We start from the raw sequence: 22802 nt of genomic DNA, 5'->3' as shown, positions 1-22802 counted from the left end.
AGTAGAATCAGAACTTTGTGCCATGGCGCTCTTTGGCCTCAGATGCTCTTGTGCCATAAAAATTCATCATCATCATCATCACTTAAGCAGGCTCTGGCCATTGGGACAGCTACTTATGGTGAATGCAGCTTGTACACATAGGTAGGCTTTGAATAATCCCCTTCTGCTAGAGTATAAAAGGCCACAGACATCAGCACTAATTGTGTACCATAGTTTTCTTTTATTTAGAATCTAGCAAACAAACAGCACACATCCTTGGGAGAAACACTGCAAGAGTGTACAGGAAACAAGCGCAGTCTAACACGAATAGTTGTCATTAATGCTTTCACAAAGTTATCTCGTTCACATCATTCATTCCACTGTTACAGGTCTTCAGAAGACACATTGGTTGCTTAAAGAATTTTAGCTTGGAACGGTGCAAAATTCACACCACCAATATATGCCATTCTATAGTGCCAAACCGTTTCAGCTCTGTTATAGTCTATTATAAAGTTTGTGTAGTTCTCTGCAGCTCTGGCATTTAAGTCACTTGAGTCACCCAACGCTTCAAGAAGCACTGGCACATTCGCCACCGATGGTGCTTTGTATATTATATACACCTTTTAATATGTTTTTAATCGCGGCAAAGAAGAAACAAAGATTGCAAGAATAATTGTCTGCGGAATTATTCTGAAACTGAAAAGAAAGTTGAGGAAAAAAATGAGAGTTAGTACTTACGAGTTCAAGGCAACTCCCATGTTTCTGTATCTTTATTATACATTATACTTCGCCAAACCAGCCAACAATAAATCTTCGTTTGAACTTATGACCAATTTGTCAAAGGAAAGCTTGGTATGATAAATATAGCAGACTAAGTAATGCAAAATCTGCTACATAGCAGCCACATGACACAGGAAGTAAGGTTTAGTGTTGAAAACATTACAATTGAGCATAGGTAAATAGACCATTCATGTTGAACATTCGGTTGCTATGTCGTGCTTCCATGCCCCATGGTACTCAGTGAAAACTTGGGAGGGTCAGAATTACATTTAGAGCTGAACACGCATTTGGTGTTATGCTTTATTTGAAATGCAAGATAAGGGGATCTGTTGGCATAGTCCACATGAACAATGCATTTTCGAAGTGCCCACGTTGCCAGCACCAGTTTTCTTTCTACCATACTATTGTACAGGGGTCTAACTAGACAACCTTGAGGCTCACCTCTCTTTGCTGCAGGTGCAGCATTTGCGTTCACTAAAATGGGCTCATTCGAATATGCCCCACGAACATACAGTAACACCAGGGTACCTAATATGGAAGATTCGGCATCAGTCCACATGAACAGTGCTAGTCTGTGTCAAATGGAAGTGCAAAAAAGGCTTCGTGAGAATGTTTTGGTTTGAAAGCTTCCATCACTGCACCTTTGATCAGCAATGCGCAGCTATTATTCATTGTTATAAAATGTACAAGAGTAAAGTGAGATTCAGCAGCATCTCCTAAATACAATGGCTCCTTTTGTGGCATCTCTAAGCGTTCACATAAGTTGCTTGCACACTGCACAATCTCACCCTGTACCACTAAATGCAATATCACTGCTAAATATTCTCTTGTGTGTTTATATCCCCACTAGTTCCAATATCCCCACTAGTTCCACTCAGTTTCAATATCTACCTTTTATATATTATATACTGCCATCAAATGAATGCCAGCACTGTCACGGGCCCATGGTGGCCTACACTTTTCACAAAACATTCAGTTTGTAAATTTATACCTTATACAGCAGATATTTCCAACATGTCTGCTCAAGAAAAACCCGTGTACTAAACTAAGCACCGCGATCACAGTCAGTACAACACTTGTAAACTTATTACATATAATACCACTTGAACAGCACTGATGAATTTGATGGTAAAAAATAAATGAACTCTCATAATCCCTAAATCTTCCTGATATAACAATTGTTTTTGTTCACCCAGTACATCGAATGTCGTATTTCTAATGAAGACAGTTTCTATATTCATCTTCTGCTCATGCAACAGGGTGTAGTTTATAGCCACACTTCACATAGAAATGGTGCTCGGTACCTTGTCGAGACCGACATCATTGTGGTGATATTGATTCCATACTTCACACTAAATAAATTGAATGCCAATGCCCACAGGTAGGCTTACATATTTTTCGTTTGAAAGAACCATGACCTTTCCAGCAGCAAACTTTCCTAGAACAGTGAAATGGTCAAGACAAAAGCACAAATAAGAAAGGTTACTGTTGTTCTCGGTACCTAGTGAAAGATGGCATGAACCCATCAGGGTTCTACATGTTTAGTCATATGGAGCTTCACATAATGAGCTACTACTTTGGGAAAAGAGCTAGTCAGCATAATAGTATTAGGCAAACTTCATTACGAAATGCTTTCCCTATATTAAGTTTCAGAGGAAACTACTAGGTAGTTTGGAAAGTAGAAGTACAAATATATGTGTCTCCATTGGATCATATATTAAATATAAGGGCTACAGATGATCGTGGAACTGCTACAAGCAAGCGGTCATGGAAGAACCTTGTTTGGCATTATATGCTGAGACATATGGAAGCACCTCAGAAATTGGTATGACATTAGCTCTTTTAAGAATCATTTTATGAAAATAATTCCATAAAAACAATGCAAAAAAACTCCTGCCAAAAGATGCATAAAATTATTTGAAGGTGCACAAACAGATTTTTATGTTTTCACAATTTGAATTCTTAATATGTTAACCAGAACAGTTTATTTGTCCTGGTTGTAGCTTCTGAAGAATGTATAACATGAACCTAGTTGCAAGATAAAACAGGTTGCTAAGAAATCAGAGATGGAATAGAAATGAACCACTGAAAAAAGGGATGACGGGTATAATGGCCCCAAAAAAAGTATTGTAGCGAAAGCTACACTGGCCACGAACTTGCAGTTTCACCGTGCTCACATTCCTACCATGCTCACATTCCCACCGTGGTTGCACCGCACCACTTGATAAACCGCGTGACGAACCACGTGACAACTAGCCAGACAACCAGACTAACCTGGACTTACAATTAAGATTAACCAAGACTAACCAAGTTATGCCTTAGCTTTCGCTACGTATATCCTGGCATAGCCAATCTAAGCCACTGCGAATTTTTCCACTTAAAATAGCTACAGGAAGAACATAATGATTATCAGAATAGCATGATATTGCTATCAGCCAACTGAATCGCAAATAATTTTCCACCAACAGTATAGTCCGCAATGAAGTTTATGGCACACATGTTCTTGAGCACAAATTGCTACCTTATCACCCATTGCCATGGCATTGATAACAGTGGCTGGAGCATGCCTGTCCTTTCGAAAGTGCAGGGCTGTCGGTCAGCTGGATTGCGTGAAGGTACCGATATAAACTGCTTTCCATGCACCCCTGTCCTGTAAAAATTTTATGCAAGCTGTACACACCAGCACTCAAGAACTATGAGGTGCACTGTAGAGCTAGAACTCGTATAGAAAAGCCTTGTTGACAGCACATCACACAGAGTACCTTATATGTAAGTTCCATTGAGCAACAGCTAGTAAGGCAAAGATAAGATTCAAAACAAATATGAAAGGGAGGTAAGAGGTAAAATCCTCAAATGTGCAACAGAGTGGTTCCAGTTACTTGCTCCAGCCAACTGCTTCAATATATATTATTCATGACACAGTTATCATCAAGACAAATAAAAAGGAGCTCTTCTGTTCTGCAGAAAACTTCTAGCTGCAAAAGAACTGACATTTAACTATTATGAACTCACGTCACTTTCAGGCTGGTCTGCACATTAAGTGGTTTTTTATCAGTGTTCAGTACGAGAATTCCAAGTGCTGTGAAACACGGTGTCTTGTGTGACTGTTACAGCGGTCTGTAAAACAAACAGGAACACACTCTAAACAGCATGCAACTCAATGCCTTCTTCAAGCATTTAAATGCCCATGAAATCTACCGGACAATATGTAATGTGCCAAGAGCTCTAAATGGTTTTATTTACTATGGGCATTACTAATAACTAATATTGTTAAGTTGCTGGCATTGGTGTGGAGCGCAGTACAAGCCATAGGATTGAACTGGCGTAGAACAGGCCAGAGGTTAACAAGAATGAGTTGGTGGAAAGACTAATCCCATTCAGGAGACCGTGCAAATAGGTGCATTCTTGATTCATTCAGCACAGAGCTTCGGGTATAATTGATACATACATGGGAAGTGAATTCAAAATTACTTACAATAGGACACAGGGCAAAAATGCTGCGGAAAATACTCCTCAAAGGATGCCCTCAAGCCACCAGTGTCGACCGATGCTCATGACTTAGATGCTTGCCAGCAGCCTCCTGTAATTTCTCACTAGGGGATCAACCACGACGTATGAGAACTGGTCGACGCCACTGGCTAAACGGCTTCCTTTGAGGGGCTTGTTCCACTGCGGTTTCTAGTTGTCTCTGACTACAACTACGTAGCTATGGGTACATGTCAGTGGATGGCATTTAACACTTGCAAGCTCCAGCTGTTATGAGATAACTATTATTGTTTCCAGTTTTAAACAAAGTGTTTGTTTTTTGGCAGTAGAAAAAGAGAAAAATCAAGCAAGTTATGAGTGGACGAAATTGCATGAGCAACAATCTGCAGCCCTACTTAAGCACTGAAAGAGTTTATATTCACTTATTTAACCCATGGAAACAGTTGTGCTATAACATAGTATTCAAACTGAATATTGTATAAAATACATAGCCCTACATCTTCTTTCATGCAAGAATTTTATATGCTTCACTATTTTAAAGCTCTGAAAATTCTGTTTGAAGCATTAATTTAGATGCAGGAAGTTCAAACGGCCAGGACGGACCAGTGGCTATAGATATATATGAACAGCATAGAAAAATAACCTCTGTCGACGAAGCGCAACATTTCTCCAACAGGTCATCATGGTGCAGAAGCAAATACAATAGAAAATCCCAATTTTGTGGCCCGAGCATAGATTGAAAATGCAGCTTAGTTTGAAAATATACCTAATGTGCCATATCTGCTAAAGCAGCAGTCATTATTTTAGTAAACCGTCCTCAGTGATTCAGCAATAATGTCCGCTCAACCTGACACTCATTGAATATTAGTTGATGCAAAATTTGTTCAGATATTGCCTACATGATTAACAAAAAAAATGCCAACCTGATTAGCACCTCATGAAAACTGTCAACCAGTTTCTACAAAATCTGGTATCCTCAGGCTTCTATAGCCTGATTGATATTTAGGCGCTAGCTCCTAGTAAAACGTACATTCCTAATTGTGCTCCCTTCACATGACATGCAGTAATAGACATCACTGCTCTAGCCAAGGCGTGAACTGATTTCCTTGTCTCCACAATTAGTCATATCATGTTGCTATTGCACAGAATTATGTTGACATTACAAGCTTTGCTCCAGCTCTCTAAGCAAGCAAACTTTAACAAGTAGTGGTGTGAAAATAATACTCTTCAAAATCAAATCGAATATGAATAGCATAGTTAAATACCGAATTGAATAATGAGAAAGGCAAAGAGAATACTCGTGCTATTATTCGCAAATTGTGCGAATATTTGTACAAAAAGAATATTCATGCTCAACAGTGAAACACTAGCAGTCGCGATACAAATTCTTGAGTTAAAACTGTAGTTGTTGAAATTTGCAACAGTGATAATGTTTGTATATCACCTCTATGTCCGTCATATTATACAAATAAGAAAATTTCCTTTAACTACTAACGACAGCCAACCAAGAGCCAAACACATTCACGAGAAAAACTGACAGTTTAAGCCACCATGGCCAGTGATACTGGGCACGAAAGCAGAGTTTGCTACACTTGGCTGAATCCTGGTGTGTCACCAAACGTTGAAGGCCATTTGCATGAGCACTATTGGCGCCGCCACACAAATTGGCCGAGCCATGGTGATGAACCCTCTGTCATGCACAGATCAATCGAAGCAGCATGGTGGACGGCTTCAGAGTGGGCCGTTGCAGCGTGCCCTATTTGATCTTCATGCCATTTACTCAAAACCACCCGGAAAATTTGGAATGAATTAGATTTAGTTCAAATAATTTGGAACAAGCACTATCTGATTCATTCAGCAAATGAAATGAAAAATTCAATTTGGTATTTGAAAGCACTGAATATTTGCACACCCTTTTAAATAAGGACATCTGAAGAAAAAAAGCTTTTCAATAGTCAACTGCACATTGCCTGACCTTGTTGGCTCTCCACCACTTGGTAATGTTTCTCAGGCAATGCCTTTTTGTGACTTCACCGCCAAGTCGAGGCCATTGAAAAACAGATAACAGGCAGTAAGCTTAGAATAGAGTAACCAATCTGCTTTTCGCTCAGAAGATAGGTTTACGAATTAAAGGCTACAAAGCTAGCTATCTACTGGCACTGGATTCAGCTAGCCAGTTAACTGGCACACAACAACGAAATCTGTACAAATCCGCAAATCAGACCTGCTTAAACTTAGTACATTTAGCACATCTTGAAAAATTGTCAGTTCTGAATGCAAACCTTGCTTCCCAGCTCTACTAAACTCTCTAAAGGTTTAAACAATGATAAAATATGCTTTATTTTATAACCATGCCCCTAGAAGCTTTATGCAAAAAGGCAGACCACCAGCACATGATAAAGGCAATGAACACGTCAGTACCCCCTAACCAATTCCATGTGTCAAGGGCAGTGTGAGCAGTATTACCCACGCACTTCATTTGAATTATCTATGCAATAATTATTTATTAAAAATCAAAATTAAGGTTCTGGTGTAATGATACTTTCAAAGGAGTCAAATAACTTTCTTCATCCCTATATTAGTCAGATCGTAGAAGAGTGTTCTCCGTTATCACAGAGAGCGGTAAGTGTAAAGGAAAGATTTCCACTTAAGTTGTAAAAGAATGTTGAACACTAGTCTGCTTAACTATCAAGCACAAATACACAAAAAGAATAAACCCTACTCGTCTACTTAAGCACAACAGTAACAGAAAACAAATCATGCAACAATCACACAACAAAACAAAGAAACAAGGAAAAAAGTTCTGAAACACTTTACTGCGAACCAGAAAAATACAATCTTGACAGTTGTCTGGAAAACAGAAGCAAAACATAATAGCCTTAAATGTCAAAGCTGGGCAGTCATTAAATGCTCTAAAACAGAAGTACCTGCCAAGGTCAAAGGCTTAGAGATGTAAAACTAATCGATATTACTAAATGGCATTGGGTATCGCATGAATATCCTGACAAATCTCTGGCCAGTGCCATTTTTTAGGGCTAAGACACCCTGCTTTTTCTACATTTTCATAGATCAATTTAAAATGTCCAACGTGAGAGCTGCCTCTCTAGGTGCACAGCAACAGAAATCAGGGTGAAACAATAACGCTCAGGATTTTAGGCACAGCACTGTAGTTTTAAAAAAAGTAATAAGGATATGCAATGGAATATATTACTGCACAAAGATCTCTCCATTATGCCAAAGTCATACTACAAAAATGTTCTGAAGCAAAGCTTTACAAAGCAGGTGTCTGACAGCACTAAAGCTAAGGAATAAACTTCTCTGTAACAAGTTGTTGCTCAAGTCCTCAAATATAACACAAGGACACTTTCAGGACTATGCATAAGCAAAACGACCACAAAAGAACTTGCTGCCTCTGCACTAAACAGTTGGTGAATCGCAACTCCCTTGCAGTGGCAGCTTTAAAAATTCAACACATCAATGATAAGCAAAAGCACAGCTACAAACAACATGCATGGCAAAGTGAGACATTCACTCCACATGGAACAGCTGTTCAAAGGGCTTCACAAGAAACGTACCAAAATAATGTAGTCTAAGCACTACAACCACATTGTCACTAGCACTGCATATATACACTCACGTTTTCAATGCAACAAGCAAGCAACGACTAAATAGTACACACACTGGGTGCTGAAGTAAAATAGCAAAAAAAATGTCATAGCACAAACTTGGGGAAACTCTTCACTGAGGAGAGCATATTGGTTTGCGAATACAAGCACATTAGCCAAAACTAATGTAACAAAAGCAAGGTACGCAGTGTGATGAACCAATGTGAAATGGGGAACACACATGGCTTCTGATCTTTCTAAGCGAGAAATTGCATACCAAGAAAGTGTTATTGATTTTAGGGACTTGGGAAGTTCTAGTCTGATAAAACTCGAGAATGAAGTGGCATATGCGTCTCAGCAGAAGCCCTCCAGCCAATGATGTGAACTGATTTTCATGATGTTGCAGTTAATTCCCTGTAACTGTAGCATGACAGGGGATTAGCTGCAACATGAGAATTGGTCAACACCATTGGCTGGACAACCTCTTTTGAGAGGCATTTGCCACTTCGTTTGTAGTTGTACCTGACTACAGCCTATCCTGATCACTAAACAGCAAAAAATGCAAAAAGATTTGCCAAAACAAATGCTATGAAAATTCAAAGTGGCAGGGGGTCTAACTATTTCACAAGTGCACCACATCAATTTGAATTCATGCACAATCAGGACCTTGTTTCTTTCAATCACACGTCCTTGAACAAACAAGGAAAAACACTAGAACACTCAGAACTGAATAGAGAGCTGACAACTGCATGAACTATTGACCTGATCCTGCTGGCCATCACTCCAGAAAAGGGCAGATTCACAGGGGCGGAAACGGGAGCTACTGCCTACCTGAGCGAGATATTTTACATCAAAGAATCAAATTGGTCACCATCCCCTACAATAGTTGGCCACAAATCTACCCTTGCTTCACGAACCCTAGCTCCGTGTGCCGACAGTTGTGCAGCTGTTTTGCGATTGTGATGAAATCTTGAGCATACTAGCTGAAAAGAGCCAAAATTCTTGAAGCTAATGTGCAAAATGTTGCATGACGCCCTTTTTTTTCTTTGTCCGTACGAAACCACCTTCGGTTTATTCATTTCCATAGCGAATATCTCCGCACCTCTGGATTTCATGTTGTTTGCAATGCCTAGCCGAAATTAATGCTCAACTGCTCCAAACAAAATATTTTAGCACCACAACTGCAATCAATAATTGAGATTTTTTTTTCTTTCTGAATCATATCCTCATATCCGACAAAAATAGGAGTGTCCTCAGAATTACGGAGTGCTTTACTAACATTAATGTGACAAATCTAGAGATTCCCTGATTGATAACTGTTCATGGAAGATGATTTGACGATTTATTAGTATGGCAGTGAAGAGAGACTCAAGAACCTCAAGAAAAAAACAATGCTTGTTCTACGATAGCTGCCCAAGAATTTAACGCAGACCATTCACTTGATCCTACTTTTGCATTGATTTGCCTAGTGATTGTGAAGTACACTCACATGAAGCAATGTGGCAAGGCTGAAATAACAAGGTGCGCTTTTGACAAACCACAAAGATGGGTGGCAGGGATTTTGTCCCCAACACAATGAAAGGCAGGCCAAGCTACTACTACCTATTCAGCCTTCACAATGCTGAATGCAACACAGAAAATGACCAGTCTGAATAAAAGATTGCCAAGATAAAGAGCTGGGGTAGCACAAAGTAAAATAATAACACACAAATGGACTGCCAAACACAAACATAGTAAGAAAAGGACAATGAAATCGCCAACAAAAATGTACAGGAAATCAGAAAATGAACAGCATTAAGAGCTGGCCACACACAGGAATACTTTCCTGTAATGAAGTATGCGAGAAAACTGATAAACGCTTTTTGATATACTAGCATTTCATGCTAGAAGCCAGCGCCTTTTATGCAAACAAAAGTCTGCTGCTTGCTACAACACTGATGTAGTGAAATTTAGTTCTTGACGAATTTAGACCTTGCCAGATTTTACTGGAATGATACTGCACTTGTCTTCTACTGCATATTTAGGCTGCCAATTTTCAAACCTTGACAGGTAAAAAAAAAAAAAAACTGGAGAAGGCTGTGCAATCTTGCCAAGCATCACAATAAACAAAGCAAAAGACTCCTTCGCATTGTCAGCACTTGCAGACTGATGCCTTTCTTGCTCTTTTGCAGTCCTCGCTTTTTAAAACTCTTACGATATCTTAAAGGTTAAAATGCTACAATGAGAACCAGTAAAGTGAATTAAAAAGTGATCAGATGTATCTGTTAATGACTTCATGTAATGAGATTCAAATGTAGAGGTCAATGGTGGACTGGGCAACCTCTCATTTTGCCCTCTACAAGAACTGCACCATCAGCCAAACCATCGAAAAAAATTTTGTAGAAATCTTCTGGTATCTAACTTTACTGTGCAATGAAGTTAGAGAAGAAAATTCTGACAAACTAAAAAATATGCAGTCTGGGATTGTGCAGACGTCTACTGCCAGCCACATTATACCGAAAACACTGAAGAATCACCTGTTACCTATCTTCTCACTGCAATGGCCCAGGGGAAGATATGCAGTGATAATCTATAGACTAATGAATAAGCCAATTTGGCTCCTTTGCAAACCCTTCTTCCATAAGTTCTTTGTTTTGGTAACTGGTATTCCACTAATTGGGCTCCTTACAGTAACGAAATAAGGATGAAAACTGAACAACATGGGCAAGTGCTGACTTTCAGATAAAATATTATGCACAAAAGCTACATTCAGGAAATTACCCTGACAAGCCAGAACTGCTCGGCCCGCCTCTGCATTGTGGTGCTTGCCACCATGCATGCACCCTCATGTGGCTCAAACCAACTGCGAAAATTTAGCAAGTGCAAAAGAAAAGTTACTTTTTGCATCAGGAAAGGCTGTACTTCGAAAATAAGAACTGTAATGGCACAAGCTGTATAACTGCGAAATGAAAGCTCCTCTGGTGCTCCTGCATTGTGAGATGAATCGCATTGATTCTGTACGGCTATCGTGCTTCGTTGCCACAAATCTTGATGCCTTGCACCTAAATTCTCATTTTTTTTCCTGAGTGCAAATCAGTCGTAAGTTAGTGCTCGCATGTGGTCACTCCTGCGTTTTGTTTTATGTGGTCGTGTTAGGCCCTAGAGTTCACCCCAAATTAGGCCGCTGGGAGACAATGCAACGAGAAGAAGCTGCTCCCATCACAACACTGCTCCGAAGTGATCACCTCCCAAAAAAAGAAAAATGAAAAACACTGCACTCGACTTGCTACTACCCCACTTGCTTGGAAAGCGAGCTGATGGCACTAAGAGAGACGCTGGATGCAGGGCTCCGGTACCTGGGCCGGGAGAGGCCCATGCCGGCATGCGTGGCATTGCTGCCTGCATTTGAGCCCAGGGGCGACGGGGTGCCGCCAAGCAGGGAGCAGGGTGATGAGGATGAGGGCGAGTGCGAGCCATCCTCGGAGGTGGACGATGAGCGCCGGTTCAGGAGGATGACGTTGCAGGTGTCGTGGCGCGACAGGAAGTGCTCCAGGGTGTCCCAGCCACCGCCCACCCGGATCATGACGTGCTTCTCCTTGAGCAGCTAAAGCAAAGATACAGAGGGGAAAAATAAATGTACTGGTGAAAGCTCGGTGTATTTTGACATCGTTTTTATTAATGCAATAGCATTTAAGTTGTCATCTCACAAAAACTTTTTGGTTTCACTGTAGCTAAATTTCCTTATTGAGCCGCCTCGGTGGCTGAGTGGTTACGGCGCTCGGCTCCTGGCCCGAAAGACGCGGGTTCGATCCCGGCCGCGGCAGTCAAATTTCGATGGAGGCGAAATTCTAGAGGCCCATGTACTGTGCGATGTCAGAGCGCATTAAAGAACCCCAGGTGGTCGAAATTTCCGGAGACCTTCACTACGGCGTCCCTCATAGCTTGAGTAACTTTGGGACGTTAAACCCCCATAAAACCAAATTTCCTTATTGGCCAAGAGAATTGCGATGCCATCAAAACCACCAACTTTGAAAATTTGAGGACTAGAATGTTTGAGTACCTTCCACTGGATTATCATATGCAGTTATACTAATGTGCCCATTAATGCCCACTAACCCACCTCGGTCACCAACTAATCCCCACTAACCGACATAAATCACCAACTAATCCCCACTAATCTGCATTAATCCACCTACTAATCCCCGCTAATCCACCCACTCATCCCCACTAATCAACAATAATTTTCTAGGTGGCTACTTCCAAAGTTTCAGAGGTCATTTAGAATTTTGGGGGGTGCACCAACTTACAGATGCTGTCCCATTTTAAAAAGTGTCTTCTATGCATGTACGGGTCAGATACCACCTGAAGTGAGAGCACATCTTTTAAGGCTAATGAGACTATATATAGACATGTGGTGACGGCACTGCAATTCATTCCTGATGCTTCAGTCCAAATTCCATTTCTCTGCTTCACACGGCGTAGCCACCGCATCTTACATTAGCACTCAAAACTCAAGTTTCTCTCGCAAGCAAGCGAACACGCTTTGCTGGAGGAATCCTTTGTACCAGTCTGCACTGAAAGGAGCTGGTTTCATTTTATCTATTGCTTCACTGATGCGCATGTCTTTCCAGTAGTCCTAGAGCATGTCTGGTGCCACTCTTACACTGCTATTTCATTATTCTCACGTTGCTCGGGCATATGCCCTGCGCTCTTCGAAGCTTCAGATGATGACAGCTGACTTTTTCCACTGCAATAGAAGTCTCTATGAATGTGTCGCCATGTCAAATAATCAGATATTTCCTTCTTTTTCCAAAAAGAAGAAGTAACAATGCAAGAATTGCTGATCAATTAGGCCCCACCCTGCTAACTGCGAGCCATCCGGGATAGTGCACTTTGTGAAAGCTTACTTGGCAGAGGACCTGCCCTGGCAGACCAGGACAAATCTTCCTTCTAACGCGAAAGTCCTTAGCTAACTGTGTAGCTTTCCTCTGTGGCCTTACAGCTTTGCTCTAGTGGATGGTCACGAGTAATCATAACTTTGAGTGAAACCTGCCCCATTCTGGGATATTCCCCCCAAAACACTCCACTAACTTAGAAAAGATCTTTGCAACAGGATATCTGCTGAAAAAGACGTCAGGTAAAACGAGTTTACTGCGAACTGCAGTGGGTTCTCCAATTTCAAGCAACACGCAAGGTAATGTAGAACAATCCTCAATGATTTGCAAATCATTAAATTTAAGTGGAAGCAACTGTGGCTTTTTTGATCACTTGTTCCTTAATACTGACCTGATATAAATGGCTGTACAAAAAAAAAAAACAAATCACTACTGACACTTTACATCAATAGCAGGAGGCTGGTTCATGGTCACACGCTCTAAGGTGTCAACAAGGAACATAGGCTTCACCATCAGACCCAAAAAATTAGCGGTGGCTCAGTTCTGCTGTGGTTAGTATATGCAGCGAAAGGTGCCATGAATTGATGGAGCCGAACTGATGTCAGCCTGTGAGTCTGTCAGTCATGCAAAAGAGTAAGGGCAACGACTTCGGGGTCCGCCGAGTTCATTTCCCGAAGCCTGCGTTGCTGCCGTAACGAGCAAGGCTTCTTCCATGGCTTGCAACTGACGGCCGAGCGCATCGTCTCCCGTATTCATTCGACCCCACACGCATGCGCAGTAAGGCGCGTGGCTAGTCGCGGCGTCAAGGCGCAGCGGGTAGGGGGCGAGGCGGCGGTCGTGGCGGCGGTGGCACAGCCGTGACGTCACACGCGGCGCGCCTGTGGCGAAACTTGCACTTGCGCAGTAGGAGCAGATGGCCAAGATGGGCGGAATCGCTCCGGCTAACGTAGTGCAGCTTTCGGTACAAAAAGAAATTCTGCTTGGAAAGCGGGCTTCACAGTTTCACGGCCCATTATGCGGAAAAGCCAACAAAGAATGCAGGCTTCACCATCACAAGAAAAGAAGTTCTGCCTGGAAAGCAGGCTTCACAGCTTCAAGACTCATTATGCGGCAAAGCCAGCATGCAAACATGAAAAGGAAAAAACGGAAAAGACCCAGTAAGCGAAACTGCTGGCAACAAACTTTTTCTTTTCCTTGACTTACTGCTGGACTTAATACCTCAGAAGAAACTTCAGAAGATTTTTTCAACACTGAGCTCATGATTGCATTACTATCTGTTGGATGCCCCCGTCTTGATTTTCCAAAATTACATTTTTTAAAAACAGCAATACAATTGAAAATAACTCAAAGAATTAGATAAGTGAAGAGAACTTAAAGTAAATGTTTCCATAAAATAAGGGAATCTCAAGAAACCTTTGTAACTGCCCTTTTGACAAAAAATAGGCACACCTCGAAAAAACATTGGGGCTTAGTGTATCTCCTGCCCATGAGAAAACTCTTCAGTGCACTGGCGAGAGATTCTTCCAATTTCATTCGAGTAAAGATGATGATGATAGTGAATTTTATGGCACAAGGGCATCTGCGGCCAAAGAGCGCCATGGCACAAGGTATTTTCATTTGCCCAAAATGGGGTCAAGGACCCATTTCCCAAGCATTTCACCCTGAATACGCTGAGCACCAGGCCAGGGGAAAGTTGTGCCCTTTGTATCACCGGTGGGTACCCTGCGGCACTGGGGAGCGAACCCCGCACCTTCCACATGCAAGGCGGATGCTCAGCCACTAGGCCACCACTACGGTAGTCATTCGACTAAAGCTAGAAATTAAATTTACAAATTTAAATAGGAACACTGCTCACACAGAATTCATAAAGAACCACACTGTACCAATGGCCAAGGAAAACAAAAAGATAAAACTTGTAAAATAGTTGCACCAAATGAGCATTTATGATTTGAAAGGAGACGTAAGCAAGCAGTATCTGAGACTTCCATGAAACATTCAGTTTTTGCTTTTGTGTTAAGCTTCATTCGTCCAACCAAAAGACACATCACACTGCCCATTTTCAACCTAAATTAGAAATGCGTGTTTCACTGTTCAAAAACTGTCAGACCTTTTACTTTCCCTTGAGATGAAAAAAAGTGACAACAAGAGCTGTGCTGCACCAGACTCCATCTTTTAGCTGTGCCGACATAAGCCACGCACATCTGGACCTTATGAACACAGGTGGCAAATTTTTAACTTTGCCCGCTGAACGATACATCTTGCTTATTTGGATAGTAGTCTCAGAGGGCAGCAAGAGAATGCAGGGCCTGTCAGTAAAGACATACAACAATGCCGCTGCTGTTTACCTAGGAGAATGTCCTTCATGTGGCTAATGCTGTAAATGTAACCAACCTTTCATTCCTTGGATCTACACATTTGCGGTGCATGTGTCACATTTAGTGTCATGTAGTTGGGAGCAACTTTGTTCTTCGCTTTGATGTTTTTAAAATTCTTGTTATGACACATCCCCAGAATGCTTGTTTCATAAGGATGCGGATGGGGTTTTATTGTAAATAAACTGAAAAACAAGTTTGTATGTAGAAAAAAAATTATTGCTGAATTTCATGGCTACCCAGCCAGCTGACATTCGTTCAGAGGAGATGGAGCATACATATCCCCTCGTGTCTCCGAGCTTTTCAGTGCACTAGAGTGCCAGACCACAGAAAAATCTTCCAGCGGAGTCAAGTCCTGTAAAAATTTCCTCCAGGACATATACTGCAGTGGATTTCAACCAGCCTCAAGCTAAAAAAACAAATGTCTATGCAAACACTTCATTGCAGCTGTTGTGGCTACAGAGTAATAACTTCAAACTTTAAAAAAAAAATCTCGTGTGGCACGAAGCAAAGGCATCCTCACCCGAACAAAGTAGATGCGGCCTCCGATGCAGTACCGGCCCTCTGAGATGCGCTTGATTTGGGTTTCACTTTGGCACACACGACTGGCAATCTTGCGGACCTGCAAGTGTGAGGCAGCAGTGGTGAAAACATGAAAATTATGCAGGGCACCGTAGACTTTGCACTCACAAGACTCAACCAACGTAAGCATGGACCATTAAACCTTTACGGCCCATTGTCGCCAATTCCAGACTTAACCTTTGCACGTCACACACTCATTACTACATGCAGCTTGAATATGAAGTTTGATACGTTACCAGCAACCAGTGCTTGCCCATCAAGGAAAGTAGCTGGGGCAGTTGGTGAATGATCCTTGGCAAAACAGCACACTGGGTAGCAGGACACAGAGAAGTGCTTTTCTGCCCATATGTTTGGTATCACTGCGAGTGATGCTGCACGACGACAAAGGAGGCATGCATGTACGACCCCCAGCCAGCGCCCAACAACTCCAAGTCTCTTACTTTCTGACACAATGTGGCAAAGACAGGAAGAGATTCTTTGGATAAAAACTGTTCACTGTCTCTGGGCCTTCCAGTTTGTTGTGCCCTTTGATCTGGTCTTTTAAACAGCTCAGGGTGACTGCATAAAATGGACCCCCTTTTAATTGCTGCCATTTGCTAACATTCTGATTGCTCAAATATTAGCAGCACAAATAAAATTTTGATATAACTTTTGAAAGGGGATACATTAGCTGGCACATATGCAGGCAATGACTGTTGCTTCAATTTCTCCCTAATATGGGCATTAAAGAGTTGAGCTGAAACAATCATTCATTCCTTCTCAAGTGCAGTAAAGTGAGCGTAGAATATGACAGTGTTTGATTACAATAATTCAAAATTGAACAAAAATTTCAGTTCGAATTAATAGGTTCATGAGCTTGACCGACAGCATGTCTCCTCTCGCTGTAAAGCGAAAGGCAAAAGCCGCTTGCTGTCGCAGATTCATCACGTCAATTCGGATGATCCTTCACCAGTTTTATTGTTTTCGGTGAGGCCAAGGTAATTAAAATGACTGAGGGGAGGTGGACTGCTAGAGGGAGCACTGTCATGAAAATTGTGGGGGTGGGTGGGAGATTTCTCAAGCCTTTTACTTGCACCAACCTCCCGCCTTATGGGTACATGCCTTTGCCATGCCAGCCTTTTCGCTCACGTGTCACCAATCTGTAGGGCACCCTTAAACATCTTGTACTTTACCATCGATGTAGCGCAGTGACTGAGGCGTTATGCAACTGCATAGGGCAGAGACGCATGGGCTAGTAACCTGGCTTCAGAGGCTGGTACCCAGGTTTGAGAATGGGTACAAAAACTGTCATGCACTTTACGAGTGCATGTAAAGGAACGCATTCTGTAGGACTCCACTATGGAAATGGAACACTTCGTATCGTAACTGTATTGTAATGCAAATGAAAATCAATAACACCGTAAGGTAATAAAACTAATGCAAAAAAATAATAATAATGGGATTGTAAAATAAAATATCAAATGTAAATAATAACTTTAGCACATAGCGCATACTGTGATTGCTTACCGCAGCCATTAATGCACGTGGGCAGATGGAGGCATCTGCACATGCCTATTGGCAGCTGCCGGCAGCAATAAGCATCTTTTAATGCATTAGCAGTGCAGTTGTTTTATCAGCATAGGCATCTGATACTGTTGGAACTTTTGTAAAAGTGAAAAGAAGACCATTGATCCAATGCAGTGATAAGTTTCTTACATAGTATGCAACTCCAGATACATGTTCAGCCACCCTCTACAAGCCGTTGAAAGACAGTATATACTTAACTTTCACTGAACAGTGGAATGAAGGTATTTTAGAATCATACAGAATTTTTTTACATAATTTTATAGTTTTGAGCAAATAGATCAGGAGATGAAAAAGACCTATTCAAAATTTTTTTTTGTTTAATTTTGTTACTTTACTGTGAAAGCAGTAAAGGAAATTCCTGGTGTTGGTGTGTGAGGGTAAAATCTGCACCTCCTCCATCAGGCATCTACCTCTCCAAGAAGGAAGCCTGAAGCAACCACCCTGCCCCTGCTTACAAGAATTTACATCAGGCATCTCCTAAAAAAGAAAAAAAAAATCCTGGCTATGTGCCTATTAACCATTATCGATTTTAGAGAAAAAAGTGCATATCTCAAATCTAGTTTATGGAGTGTTCTTCAAAATCTGTGCCCTGTAAAATTATCTCCAAGCATAAATAAATAAACTACATTGTATGTGGCTACAAATTACTTGCAGATTTAATGACAAGATAACCATAAAATGTGTATAAGCAAGATAAATCTTTTTTTACACTACAAAATCATCAGGTCAAAAATGGAACAAATGTGCTCTGAAATATGTTTGGACTAATGTAATTCCATCACAGATTACAAAAATCAATGCCAGTGTCCAATGCAGCAAGAAATTCTCAAAAGAATGAGCACTGATAGCATTTTTCTTCTCAAACAAGATTTTCATGCTTCCATCACCGTGCCCATTTACCACATGTGCCCTTGTGTGAACGCATGTGTATGTTTGTGAGTGTAGCTAAAGCGGCGGCAGATAGGAAGTGTCAGAGAACTGCAAACATGCAGTTGTGTAATGCCTGGCAGTTTACGGCTCTCTTAAAGAACTATAGACACCAAATTTTTACTTGCATGTTTTCTTCATTCAGAGAATGAGTTAGGCATTCGTATACATGGGGCATCGTGTGGTATTCGTGTATGAATGCTAAATAAGTTATAATTGAATTTCTTCTTGGCGCCGTTTCGGTTTCATCAGTCAAACGATGACTGTGATGCGTAGTTGGTGTTTAGATCACATAAGGCATAAAAAAATCTGATATATAATTGCTGACAGGTCATTTTTTGTCATTCCAGGTCTTTGAAGATGCTGGGTTAAATGTCGTAGTGAATTAAAAATATAATTCAGCGATTATAAGTTTTTCTAGTCGATCACATGACTAAAACATCAACTTGACGTCACAGTCGTCGTTCAGTCTATGTAACCATAACTGAAACAGTATGAGAAAAGAAATTCAATTATAAATTAGTTAGAGGTTGTAGGCCAACACCACTCTGTAATCCATGTTTTCTAATATCTAATGCATCGTTTGACAGAAGAAAACGCGCAATAAAATTAGGTGTCTTTAGTCCTTCAAGAAATACAGCCATCAGCAGCCGACGCTGTTTGCAGGAACGCCCTATCTGTTCATGTCGCGGAAACTGCTTTGGCGCCCTTCCGTAAAAGACATCCAATAGAAGAGGATGCTTTTCTCTTGACAATAGCACACTGTTCACAACTTGCGACCTCCGCTCAGTGCACAGGTAGCAAAGAACGGCGGGTGCTCCGACTGACCCAACCTCAACATTCGCCAACGCTCTCGAGCGCTAAGCGCGGTTCAGCAACAGCCGCGCAAGCGCACTGCAGAGTCGTTGGGTGGCTGCCGTCATCCAGGCAGTGGGGAAGAGCAGAGGAAAGTCGTCCACGAGGCGTCCCGCTCGCCCAAGGTCAGTCGCCCGTCCCGCCCGGACGGCGGGATCGATCGCTCGCTTCTCCGACGCTCCCGCCGCATCTCCCCAAAATGCCGGCCTCGGTTTCGTCATGGCACCGGCAGATGGCGCCACCAACCCACTTCCCGCGCTGTGCTCATCCTTGGCCCGCGCATCCGCCGCCATAATAAGCCCACAGTGCCAATGCCGCGGGAAGGCCGTTCCTATTTCTTCGCCCTCCCTTTCCCTTTTCTCCGTCGCATGCTTCCATATGCTGGGGCCCTGACCGGCGACGGCGACCGCCTTCACTTCCATGATCTCGACATTCTGACGGCAGGGTAAGCTATCTGGGAAACAAAGAACGAAACGCGGTCGTAAAGCTGGAATAACCAATATCCGAGCTACACCTGGCGCCCACATGGGATGCGCTACTTATTTTGTTTCTGCTTTATTCCCAACCGCCATATCCCAACAGCGACGAAAACGAAATGCCAAGACGCGCCACCAAAACTGGAACTGCTGAAGAACTCACCACGTTGGTCTTCTTCATAATAAATCCGTTCGTTTAGGGAAATAACTCCGTTAGCTGCTAGTGGCTATTATAAGAAGGCGATATACCCTATTAAAACTTTGTAAGAAGAAAGCTTTATACGAGAAAACGAAAAAAGACCTTCCATATTTTTTTGTTTTCCCTTTCAACCAAGAAATTCCTCCAGAACATGCAAAACGCCCTCGGAGATTTGTACCCTAACCAGTCCATATATGACTTACTCATTCCAACCCAACCAACCGGCTTTCCGTTCTTTATCCCCTCCCTCACTCCTCCCTTACAAATAACTGTGCATGCCGTGTATTCGACGCACGGCTGCTGCGCCAGTAAAATTATTTCTCGCTTTCCCTTGGGTTACTGCCATTTCTAATTCATTCTAACCCTAGCAGGACGCAATATTCGGCAGCCGACCTACTGAAGCGTGACCACAGGCCACGCCGTGAGCGCAATTTTTTACTGCTTTTCTGCCACACGAAAGAATGAGTCAGGGCCATGGTCACCACCACGGGCGGCAGCTGCGCTGACGTCACCGGTGCACAAAAGCCGCCTGAAGCTTTATTTGTTTGTCGCAACACACAAATGCTCTCCAGTAAGTAACCTTATATTACAGGCCTTATTTGTTTTTTGCAGTCTCCCTTTTTTGTGGGCAACCTGATTTGAAGCAAGGGCGTGCTTACTACAGCAACGACACTTAGCCGCAGTAGATTCCTCGGCAACCTAACGTAAAATGACGAGGACTTAACCAACAAGTTCAGACGGCGCCGTGCTGCTGAACCGGTACTTAGAAAAACGCCCGCACGACACAGGCGACAAAGGCCTCGTCTCGGTTGTTGGGCCGCGTTCTCGTAACTGCCCGGAGCCACCACCAGCGGTTCGCCGCCGCTTCGACACTTCAGGTTAGGTTGTCCGCGACTGCACAACAGCGATACAGTGCCGCTGCATTTAAACAACAACGCCACTGCGACGCTTTTCCGCTGAACAGAAGCCAGGGAGCTCGACGAAAGAAGCTGGACGTTTCTTCGCTCAAGGAATGCGCCTACATCTCCGCGGGCGTCTCGCTTCTCGGAATGCACGCTTCGCTACGCGGGGGTGACAAGAAGCGACGGTCCGAAGTCGCCCGGAAGCTCCTACATCCGGAGGGGGAGCGCGATGGAGAATGCTGCAGCAGCTGCAGCATTCCCGATGCTGTTTAGCAAAGCGCATGCGCTGTGCGGCGCCGTCCTGTCCCCGGGGTGACCCGACCGTGTGCGCCCTCCACCCCACCAATTTAGTGCAGCTCTGCTTGTCCTATGAACGACCACACCACAGCGTACGTGTTCTGCTGTGGCGCGCAGTCTAAGCATCAGGCGTAGATCAGTCTGAGGCGCAGGAACGTGGACAGGTGTAATTTTATACGGTTCTGATGCCAACGCGGTTAGCTGCAGGGCTGCATAGGGAAGCTGTAAAGTATCCTCAATGCAATTTCAAAATCCTCATGATGACGTTTGGATTTTAATAGCGCAAGGACACTTTGGCAAAAATGCGCAATGGCTGACGAGTTTTTGGTCAGCACGAAATGAAACCCGTTCTCCCAAGCACTTAACCTCAAAGAAGACAGGCACAAAGCCAGTGGGAAGCTTGTACCTTATGGAAAGCCGGTGGGTACCAGGCGGAACTGGACATCGAACCCCGCTACTCCCGCATGCCAGGTGGATGTCACAGCTGCCCTACCGCATGGTGCATAATTAAGCAGAGCCGAAGGCCTAAGAACTTTCTAAAACGACGGAACCTGCGTGCACGGCTAGAGTATTTGTTCGAAGTGCACACGGCACTTCCCCCGCACGACCCGAGCTGCCCCCGAGCCGTGGCGTGGGGCCGCTTGTGACCGGTGCCACGGGCAGCTCTCGCAAAGGCGTCATGGTCGCAAACAGCGAGCGTCCTCCTTTGCTGTGATTTCTGACAATACCACCTGAGCCAGGTCCGGTGACATCCGGTGTCTAGTGTTTCAGCACTGCGCAATTACGGTTCGTCAACCAAATGAATTAAACATAAAACGTGCACATTGTAAAGAGAGACCCGCCGCGGTGGCCCAGTGGCTAGGGCGCTCGACTACTGATCCGTAGTTCCCGGGTTCGAACCCGACCACGGCGGCTGCGTTTTTATGGAGGAAAAACGCTAAGGCGCCCGTGTGCTGTGCGATATCAGTGCACGTTAAAGATCCCCAGGTGGTCGAAATTATTCCGGAGCCCTCCACTACGGCACTTCTCTCTTCCTTTCTTCTTTCACTCCCCCTCTGTCCCTTCCCTCACGGTGCGGTTCAGGTGTCCAACGATATATGAGACAGATACTGCGCCATTTCCTTTCCCCAAAAACCAATTATTATTATTATTATTGCAACGGAGACACACGAAGCGCCAGCTGCGCTCGTGTCTGGCAGTATAATTGTTCCTTTGACGTAAGAGTCGTAGTATTTTCTCCTTATTTCACTGGTTGTCAATCCAAACAAATGCACTATGGCTTTGACTCAGGGTACAGCTACTGAAAGGCTGCGCGAAAATGCGCGAATTCCTTGACACGCGCTTCGCAACGCAGCACCCATCCTCGTTTCTCAAGCACTGCGCGGAATTAACTCGGGTAAGCGCAGGCCACACAATGCGCATAGCGTGGGGAAGCATGAACGCGAAAAGGGGCAGGATGCAGAAAGAAGGAACTAAAAAACCCTGCCACCTTACAGCAAACCAGTGAAGTAGTTCTAGGATGAAATAACGACCCACCGTTGAAAGACCATGCATTTCGCAGGTATCCCCACTTGCATCACTTTTTTTTTTTTAATTTCCCAAGGGAGGGGAGGAACGAGCAGTGGATGGGGACCTCCTCTTCGATTGATCCAAATTGCCTTCGACATTACCGAAAAGGAAAAGAAGGAAAAGACACGACGCCGCTAGACAGCAGTCTGCTACGCAACGCGGAGAGCGTGCCGCTGATTCACTCGCCCGGCCTACTAATTCCACTTTCCCACGCAGCGTTCGATCGTCGCTGCGCATCGCGTCATACTCCCTTTGTGCCTCCGGGCCAGCAGGGCCGACCCACTCCTCGGTCATTTTTTTTTTCTCATCACTTCTTCCCATCGTTGTCAATGT

At 43.3% G+C, this 22802-nt stretch overlaps 1 protein-coding gene across 4 annotated transcripts in view; it reads right to left on the bottom strand.

Moving 5' to 3' along the window:
• Window positions 1-202: 202 nt before the first annotated feature.
• Window positions 203-22802, bottom strand: part of LOC144105465 (growth arrest-specific protein 2-like) — a 237009-nt gene continuing 214409 nt past the window's right edge. For all 4 annotated transcript variants that reach the window (XM_077638585.1, XM_077638587.1, XM_077638588.1 and 1 more), the window contains 2 exons: window positions 15620-15718; window positions 203-11433 (listed from right to left, as the gene is read on the bottom strand). In XM_077638585.1, the coding sequence (XP_077494711.1) occupies window positions 11119-11433; window positions 15620-15718 (414 nt within the window). In that variant the 3' untranslated portion in view covers window positions 203-11118. The remainder of the gene's footprint in view (window positions 11434-15619; window positions 15719-22802) is intronic.

Source organism: Amblyomma americanum, chromosome 9 (genome assembly GCF_052857255.1).
Source record: "Amblyomma americanum isolate KBUSLIRL-KWMA chromosome 9, ASM5285725v1, whole genome shotgun sequence".
NCBI classification, from domain to species: domain Eukaryota; kingdom Metazoa; phylum Arthropoda; class Arachnida; order Ixodida; family Ixodidae; genus Amblyomma; species Amblyomma americanum.
This window is presented reverse-complemented; position numbering and strand designations above follow the sequence as displayed.